Source organism: Bombus terrestris, chromosome 2, assembly GCF_910591885.1.
Source record: "Bombus terrestris chromosome 2, iyBomTerr1.2, whole genome shotgun sequence".
NCBI lineage: Eukaryota > Metazoa > Arthropoda > Insecta > Hymenoptera > Apidae > Bombus > Bombus terrestris.
Genome location: NC_063270.1, coordinates 7,624,101 through 7,634,455, shown reverse-complemented (window position 1 = coordinate 7,634,455; position 10,355 = coordinate 7,624,101). Strand labels below are relative to the sequence as shown.

The following is a 10,355-nucleotide window of genomic DNA, read 5'->3' as shown; positions in this document are numbered from 1 at the left end:
TTTGGCATCCGCGACCGTTGCCACGCACTCCTTCTTCTCGAACATTCGATGGGAGGACCGTTGGGATATTGATGACTCATTAGGCACTTCGCTTCGGCGATATACGTTGTTACCGATTGTCGCTACATATCAAATTAACAAATATCGATACGAATAAATTGTTTCCGAAAAATCTTGCTTTTGCCGAAATTCCCCGAATTCGAAGGGTCAAGCGTTTACGTAGAAATTGTTTACGTATGTTCAAGCTGCGATAAACGTAGAACAATCAACGCAATATGTGGATCGACAAACCTGAACACAGTGTGGGTGTCCGTATATGTCAGTATTAATAATTGTGTATGCAATGAATGTTACGTTGAAACGTACTAAAAAAAAAAAAAAAAAAAAAAAAAAAAAATGAGAGCTTAGTAATGGATGTGTAAAAAAATAATATTAAACGTGGCCACGCAAATTGCCCGTTATTAATACATCGCGAAAGGTTGAAGTTAAAAATGTCAACGAGCAGCCAGGGTTTAGCGAGCAATTATCCCGGAACGGAGTTCAAAGAGGACGATTCGCCTTGCACGCGACCAAATCGGGATTGTTGAACGATAAGATAACTACGAACACGTAGGACGACTGATCCGATTAGATTGATCTGATTACGGAGTGTTCTGTCCGAAGCTATTCCCGTAAATCATTTACACCTATCGCATGTCAACGTGCACATAGGTACATGAATGGATGACGATTACATAGAATTTGCCTGTTCGAGTCTGCGCGTGTTCGAGACATCATACGAAGGAACTCTGATAATAATCGTTCAAGCAGCTCGAAGGGTTCGTTGATACCACAAGGATTCTTTCCTTCCATCGTTTTCTCTCTCTTTTTTTTTTTTATTTTTATATTACTAAATACGTATAACGTATAACGTCTATACGTATAACGATCGTTACATGTAAATATTTCGTTGATCACACGTTACGTTCTTAAGGCGTTCATAGCGCGACAATAACGACGATACGCCTGAAAAGTAAAACACGAGATTCTTCCCGGGGGAAGAAATTTCTTAGGTGTCTGTACTTCCTGCGCGCGCACACTAACAAACTATTCAGAAATGAACAGAACGGTGACTTGGCACTGCGATAAATGGCATTTTCGATAGCGAAATTACCGATATTACATATTTCATGCTATTTTTATTCAAAAACGGTGAAGTCGGAGGTGATTTTTTTTGTAAGAATTCTTCTAGTCATTTTACGCAATGCATTAGTTTTTCTAACAATTTTGTAAGAACGGTAATTAATGTTTTTCGTAATTAATGAGAACGTCATATTTGCGGTAACTTACTACGCAAGGATTACGTGTTAGAATTATTCATTAAAATTATTAGTTTCCTTTACTTGAAAAACGAACGTAATTTACGGTACACCTAATGTACAGGTTGTCCCATGAAACTGAAACAAGCTACAGCTTCAAAACGGTACGAGATAGAAAATAATTTCATTAGTAAAATTAAACGGTTTCGAACGATATACGTTTCGCTATATGTAGTCATTTCGAAAGTACCGATGTTTCAAGTATCTTAACACTTAACTAACCGCGCGCGCCACAGCGAGCTATGCGTTTCCACCGCGTTCGGATAAGCCAACCTATACATTGTCCATCGAGGATTAATATTCGCTACTTAAAAAACAAAGAAGTTTAATTATATTTAATGATTTTATTTAACGATTTCACATATTGTTTATACAAAACATCAAATTAAAAGTATATATCAAAAGTATACAAAAATATAGGTAAAATTAAAAACATTAAAGACGACTAAAAATAAATAAGACGACTTGAAGGTGAAATTAAAAATTCATAATACATTTTAATATTTTTTTACAATGTGGTATCGTTCGATCATAACTTAAATTAAAATAATATAACTAAAATTCGTGTATTTTATCATACACTGTACTTTATAAAAGCAGAAAAAGTGGTGCAATTAATTGGCGACAATTCCAGGTAAACAATAACTGATAATAACAACAAAGGAAAACGCGTTGCTAAAGTCGAAAACGGAGATCTCGTACAATCGCGCAGCGATATTCTTCACACAGGGGAGATCTCCCTATTCGGTTGGCTAAATGTTAAAATCATCCCCATTTTTTCAAATAGAACTATATATTCTCTTACTCGCTGATCAATGCATTTTTCTGCTCTCTATAATGAAAAGTATTGCAACACGTAGATCGAATAACTGACAAAAAGTACGGAAATTCGAGTTGACAAATTTTTATAAGATCTTTGCAAAGTGCAACACAGTGCAAAGATCTTATGAAAAGTTTCAAGTTGAACTAATTTACTTATAATTCTCAATGAGAATTGATTGTAAAAAGTCTGCCAAAAAAAAAAGGTTGAACTGCCCATGCTGTATACGTTATATCTGTCGTTATATACGATAACCAACGTTGAATATTTCGGTGGGGCAGACAGCTACACTCGTTGAGTCCCTCTTACCCAAAAGGACGCTCCTACCTAAGACATATGCCTGGCAGACGCCCGAATAAAATTCCAAAACTTACGACCAAATAACACTCTCAAAACCATAGACTACGACAGCGACCATAACGCCATAGTATTTTAGATAAGCAAAAACACATCCGACTACCTAACACTCGAAACGCAGACCAAAACACCCAGGTACAACTACAAAAAGACAGACTGGAAAAAGTTCCAAAACCTGCTCGAACAGAACTGCGACCTAAAAATCTACAACAATGTCAACCTAACAGACAGACAAATCGACTCGTTCATAGACGAAATAGAAAAACATATACAAATCGCCCTACAAGAATCCGTACCGACATTTAAAAAAAAAGACTCCTGCGAGCCATATATAAACTATAAAATAAAAAAACTACAACGAGATAAAAGCTACATACTATCTAAACTAAACAACCTAAGACACAACTACTCTTACGACAAAAGAGAAGACATAGAATTCCTAAAGTACCTGCTACACGAAATAAAATCACAACTAAAACAAGAATTCGCAAACTCTATAAATCAATACTGGACAAATAAAATAAAAAATATCTCCAAAAAAGACTCTGCTAGCATGTTCCCGCAGATAAATCAAATTTTCAGACCAAAGGAACAAAACTCCATCCCGCCCCTCAAACTGCCTCCAGAAAAAGCCTCCCTCATCCAAGAAGCAGGCATCGAGATACACAAAAGACTAACAAAGACACAGAGGGCAACTTCATAATATCAAAAACAACGGAAAAACTAGACATTATCGGCACCCACTTCGCCAAAACTCACACACAAAACGAACACATGGGCCGAGAACAATTAAACAGAATTATCATCGCCGAAACAAACAAACTAAAAAATAAAATAAAACAAGACATAGCGCTAAACAAAACAGTCTGCACATTCTCAAACGAAAACACATCGGACGACCCCAAACAGCCCGACCCAGAAATAAACTACTTTACAAACTTCAATCAACTAAGTACAATTTTCTCCACGCTAAACAACAAAAAATCCGCCGGCTTCGATGGCATCCCAAACATCTCGCTCAAACGCCTACCAAACAAAATAAAATGGTACTACACAGTACTGTTTAATAACGCACTAAACAACACGTACTTCCCCAAAAAATGGAAAAAAGCTAAACTCATAGCCATTACAAAAAAAAAAAATAAAGACGACTCATCACCTGCAAACCTACGACCCATAAGCCTCCTCCCCAACATAAGCAAAGTATACGAAATGATCATAAACAACCCCCTAGCAGCCTTCTGCTCAAAAAATAACGTAATCCCGGAAAACCAATTCGGCTTCCGACACAAACACTCCACAATCCACGCAATAAACAAACTTACGTCGGATATCTGCTGGGCACTTAACGCAAATCAACGAGTAGCCGCCTGCCTAATAGACATCGAAAAAGCCTTCGACACAGTCTGGATCCCAGGGCTCATTTATAAAATGATTAAAAAGAACTTCCCCGAATACCTAATCAAAATAGTATGCGACATGATAACAAACAAAACTTTCATAATGACCGACGGCTCGCACACTTCAAGCAAAGAATTCTCCATAGAGAACGGCCTGCAACAAGGAACAGTAAATTCCCCGCTACTCTTCAGCATCTACAATAACAACTTACTAAACCTATTTAACCTCAACACATCCACACATAAACGCTCCATAGCTTTCGCGGATGACCTAATCATCTACGTAACAGGCCGCAAAACCAAAACGATAAGAACAGAACTGCAAGAACTCTTTAACAAAATCAGCGATTACTATCATACATGGAAACTAAAAATTAACGCAAGCAAATGCGAAACCATACTATTCAGACCCATGACAAGCAAAATCGGCCCAGCAGAGAGGGAACAAGTCAGGAAATTCCGCCTAAAAGAAAAAGCAAACGAAGAGAACCTCATACCACACAAAAATTGCGTAAAATACCTAGGAATAAACATAGATGAAAAACTAAATTATAAGCAACACATCGAAATCCAACTCTCCAAAGCCAGCAAAACTGTTTGGAATACAAAAAGGCTGTTTTATTCCAGACTTCTCGATAGCAAAGTAAAAATCATGTGCTACCAATCGCTAATAAGACCCATTATAACCTACGGCTGTCCAATATGGTACAACATACCAGCGTCAATAATGGAAAAAATTCGCATATTTGAAAGAAAATGCATCAGAGCTTGCCTGAGCATTCACAGATCAGAACACAGCGGATACAGAAAATACGTAAAAAACAAAAAAATATACGACTTAGCCAACATCCACCGCATCGACTGTCACATCCTAAAACTAACAAGAAATCACTTCTCGCAAGCCGCGAAGATGAAAGAAAACAGCCTAATCTTCGGCTGCTTATACCCAAACGACGCATACTTCAAAAACACTCTGTTAACAGGCTACATCCCCCCCGAAGCCTTTCTATACCTAGACGAAAGAAACTATCTCCAAGACCAACACAACATACCCATAATTTATCATATGCAAAGGAAAATAGGAATGAAATCTATTCAATACGAGGAAAACCTAGATGGCCGTACTGCAGACACTAGGTGGAGATACAACATGGCCCTCCCCCAAAAGGATACAGAAGACAAACACAGAAAAAACACAAAAAAATATTGGTGGATACGGAAACCATAACAAAAAACAACAAGATAAAGAACCACAAAACGGCAACGCCCACTGAATTAAGTGTAAATATGTAAATATGTAAATAGATATACGAATACTATACTAATCCCATAGAACCCCTCCCCTCCCCTCCCAGTCAATCCCCTCCCATCCCTCCCCTAATAGGCTAGCGAACTGTCCTGTTTTTGCGTCCAGGCTTTCAGGACATAAATTAAAACATCGCACATAAACTCAGCGCAACAGCGGCTTAAATTTAAATTACTATAATAGGCGTAAAAAAAAAAGAAAAAAAAAATGTAATAATGCATGGCTACGTCGTACCGGCGCGTATCGGTACTTTTGCCTGTACCACCCTACAATTAGAATTCAGCGTTTATTCTGGAAAAAAAACCATGTAAAAACAAATATGTAAAAAATCCTGGAATTAATAAACAAAGTTAAAAAAAAAAAAAACTACGCTCGTTGAGTTTCGACTGGATGGCAAGAGGCGGTCTCGGGAGTTCGAATCTTGCTGTTACTGGATTTCGTTTACTAGATACTAGGTGTTTTCTGGAAATTACCGTACAGCCGTTGGAGGGGGCGGTAGATGTATGGCCCGGGAGCCGGGGGGGGGGGTAGCCTGGGTAAACCCGGGCATTCTTCTTCTGCTCTTGACGTTCCAAAGTTGTTTGGTAGTTTGTATGAAGGCCCCAGTGTTTGCGCAGACGACACCCAGGTTACAGAGACCGGACTTTCCATGCTGTTAACTGTTCCACCCGTGGAGGTTTTAACCGGTAAGAATCCGGCACTACCTCGTGTCTTCTGTTGGTGGGCGTTAGGAGGACGACAGAGTGGCAAGGTGTCTATGAAGATTTCCTCCACGTTAAAAAAAAAAAATTTTTTTAATTTTTGTTTAGTTTATCTTCCAGAATTTTCTTTAAAAAAAAATTTCTCTTTTTTCATTTGCAATATTCTGCTGTTTTATTTATTTAACTCTTATTTAGCTGTTAATTCACTTCAAATATATTTTATATCGATATATAAGATTTGTAGGGCAATTATAAGAGATTATACGCTAAACAGTTTCGATAAGAATGATAGCTCGGACGATTATCCGTAGATTTTTATGCAGTTTCATACTTCTATGAATCTAAATGAAAAGATGAAACCGAAATTGGGATCAATTTCGTTCTTCCCCCCCCCCTTTTTTTTTTTTTAACTCCGAATGAGTCTCATAGAGTTATATGGCATAAGAATTACATTGGCTTTTATTAAAGAACATATTAATTTCCATCCGAAAATATTCCAAGATAATCTTGCAATAGATCATTGAATTTATTTTACAAATTACTTGAAATATAATGAAACGGATATTCTCAATGAAAATGGTTTTATTCTTGATTCATGAGTTATTTCTGAAGTAGATGGTAAAATGTAATCTATGTAAATACATATACGTACACAAAAAACGTAACAGTGTTACAAAAGTTACAAATGTGGTGATTTACATGCTATAAATAGTTCACACATTTATTCTATTTTTACTTTTATACAGCTTGTTGTTATGTATAGCTTACTAACAGAAATCACAGCTTTTATTTGTATTTTTGTAGTATCAACACTAATATAGCAAAGTAGTGAGATCATTAAAACGGAAAGTTTACATTATATGTATACACAAATATAGAATGAAGATATATATTTGTTATGTACTATAAATAGTATAGTAGAAAATAATTTAGAATATTAACAATTAAGTTGATTGTAGTAAATAACAATGATGGCTGTATTGCATAAACATTAAACACTGCCTTGAATGAATCAGAAAGGCGACATTAGTGACAATGTAATATAATTAAATATTAGAATTTATTGTTTATGTCTATTGTATCCTTTATTTCATGTAATAAATGTTTATAACATGTTAATATTTTGTAAGATTTTATTAACCTTGATAATGTAATATACAAATATTAAAAACTACATAGTAACAAAAAATATTTCATCTGAGCGCAAATAATAGTCCATTTTATTTTTTCCTAAGTGCAATTTATGCAATTTTTTATTAATTATTAGGAAACATACATTATTTTTTAAGACATATATATTACAATATATCTATGATAATAGATAGTATACATATATTTCACATAGTTCTAGCACAAAAATTATGAAAGATGAATAAGTATACTTTATATACAAAGTATACTAGTAAAGTTTGCAATAATATATACATTATTGCAAAAACACTTTTTCTTTTAATTAATTTAATGAAAATATTATGTAGTATGTTAACACTTAATCAAAAATAAATGATAGCTAATAATTTACTTATCAAATGCTAAAATTATACATAAACATCAATTATATATAAATATTTTAATTCGTTGTAATTTTGTTCATAAAAAAATAGTTACAAAACTTCATAGCTCTATTAATTTTCTATTAAATATTTGAAAAGTATATTATCTACTATGTTAACACATATCCAATTTATTATTAGTGGGTGGTGCATTCAATCCACCAATGTCACCAGATTCAAGTTGTTTAAGTAGGCGAAAAAGAGCTGCAGCTTCCCTAATGCGGCTAAATTCAATGCAAAATGCTTGCACTTCAATAAAGAGTTCTTTCACATTTATGATTTTGTTCCTAATTAAGGATTGCAGAAAAACACAAACCAAACGTACTAACCGATTCTGCATATAACGATCTTTTATAGTTTCACAAGTAGAGATGCAATTACTAATGTATAAATGAACAAATTCTGTAGGTAGATCCACAGTAGTAGTTAACCTATTGACTACTTCCATTGAATGAAGAGACATCTCCATATTTACCAAAACACTAAAATATTCTGTTATTTGACTCGATTGCATAAGTTTCAACAAAACTTCAATTGCGATCAAAGGGTTATTCTCTACCAAATCTGGTAGCTTTCCTGGAGTAAGACCAATATGATATACCAGTTTTGGATCTTTATCCAATTCATTAACAAGATGCTGTTGTTGTTGTAACGTCAGTACACTTTTGAATGCTTTGCCCATTAATCTGCGAGCTTCTGCACCAGCAAAATTTGAGACACACATGGTAGTATCATATTCAATTGTAAATTGAGATGGTTCTGTGATATTGAACCATGGTAATTCATCGACTGAGCGATAAAGAGGGGGTACTAATCTTAAAAACTCAGGTTGATAACTTTGACTACATAAAGGTGGATCATTGGCAGTTAAAACTTCTGTCATGTTTTTTGTTGCATTTTTATCGATCTCTGTTACTTTAGAATGATCCATATCAGGTAAGATCACAGGATTTCCACATTTGGCGATGGAAGGTAATTCTGAACGACGCTCTGCTAGTTGTACTTGTAAATTACTTAAGTCAACAGGTGGTACAGATACAAAATACAATTCATCCACAATTTGTCTTGGAGTTTTCTTTAAAATGTCCTTTTGGTTATATCCCAGTAAACTTATTAAAAGATTTCTTTCACATTGTGATAAAACTGGTATGTGTCCTGAAAAATTTGTCTTTGGTACTCCATTATTTGTATCTTCTTGGGATCTTAAAACCTGTACAAAAACAGGTGCAAATGGTGTCGATGCTAGTGTTTCTCCTCTATAAAGATCAAATAACAATGCAACTGCTATTATACGTTGAACATTTTTTGGCAATAAATCTATATGCTGTAAAAGGAGAACCAATGTCATTCCCACTTTAAATCGATCTTCTTTCGGAAATATTTGATGTAACTGATTACAAAGATTTTCCAAACTCGTATCCAGATTTTCTTCTTCAAGGATATCCAATAATTTTGATAAATCTTTCGGACTAAGCGTCATAATGCCTCAATAACAGATTGAACTAGGTTATAGCACCTCGATTATATTTTTTTTCCACGATTATATTCATGAATATCGAGGTTCAAATATAGTAATTCATTTCTTAAATTATTAATTACATATAACATATCAACTTACAGTATTTTAATATTATATACATTTAGTTTTGTCACATTTTTTATTTGTTACTTTACAGGTTATGACTAGAATACATGTAGGACTACACGTAGGAATACATGTAGGAATACATGTAGGATTCAATTATACGACCATACTATCAACTCAATAGAAAATAATGAATCATTTCTATCGTAGTATGGAATTGAGTGTATAGAATTTTAGAAAAAATAGTAGAAACAGTAGAAATATATGTACTATATCGTAGTAACAGCAAACTACTTTAGCGCTATCTATTTCATTATTTGTATCGCGCCAATTTTAAAACTCATGCAACATATGTATATGCATCAATATAATTTCATACATTTGTTGATAAATTTATGTACAGATTAGTTGTGTCTGAAATAATTTACAAACTTATACGATTCTTTCCAAAAGTCCATATTTTGAAATGCTCTATTTCTTTTTATTGTTCTTATTAGTAAATATTATTTAATTAGTCTAAAACTAAAAACAAATATATATAAATAGTTCGTATATGAATATCTCTGGTTACACTGTGCAATTCTGTTGTTAATAAAACTATATAATATTAAACAGATACATATTATGTATATGTGTTTTCAAATTGTTTATTACAAGTAAATAATACTCATATATAATATGCTACATTCTTAATTATATATATATACATTTAATTTGTATATGAATGAAATATATATATATATATATATATATATATATATATATATATATATATATCCATATTTCATCCATGTACAAATCTTCAATACATATCTTCATCCTGAAAAAATACTTAATATCTAAGACCATTATATGTAAAATTTCAGCTTACAATAAAGAAAGAAAATGAAATGAACTATATTTTTTCAGATTACGATCTATATCTCTTTGCTTGAGAATTTCCGGTGTATAGAAACTATATAAATTAGAAAGAACTATATATATGTATATGTATAGAAATAGCGCATTATGACACGCTCAAAGTATATTTAGATTTGCTAAGATAAAAGATAGTTGTAAGTTTGATCATTCATAGTTTAAGGAATTTATAATTATTATCTAATAATGTTAGTAAATGTAACTTTTTGTAGTAATGGTACTTTTAAAACAACTTTTTTGCTTTTTAAGTCGATTTACACATTATTACACATTAGCAAAAGTTTAGTTAACAATAATCCTTATGTAAAATTTAAGTGATAAATAACAGTCACAAACTAATAATATTCTATTTTCTAA

General features: G+C 33.3%; 1 protein-coding gene across 1 annotated transcript; it reads right to left on the bottom strand.

The window, feature by feature from the left end:
* Window positions 1-7,171: 7,171 nt before the first annotated feature.
* Window positions 7,172-9,384, bottom strand: LOC100650391 (CCR4-NOT transcription complex subunit 11). The gene has a single exon (XM_003393584.3). The coding sequence runs from the start codon at window positions 8,973-8,975 to the stop codon at window positions 7,611-7,613; it is 1,365 nt and encodes a 454-aa protein (XP_003393632.1). The 5' UTR covers window positions 8,976-9,384; the 3' UTR covers window positions 7,172-7,610.
* Window positions 9,385-10,355: the final 971 nt, after the last annotated feature.

What these genes read in the sequence shown, in the direction of transcription:
- LOC100650391 (XM_003393584.3), bottom strand. Translation starts at nt 8,975, where the DNA reads ATGACGCTTAGTCCGAAAGATTTATCAAAATTATTGGATATCCTTGAA.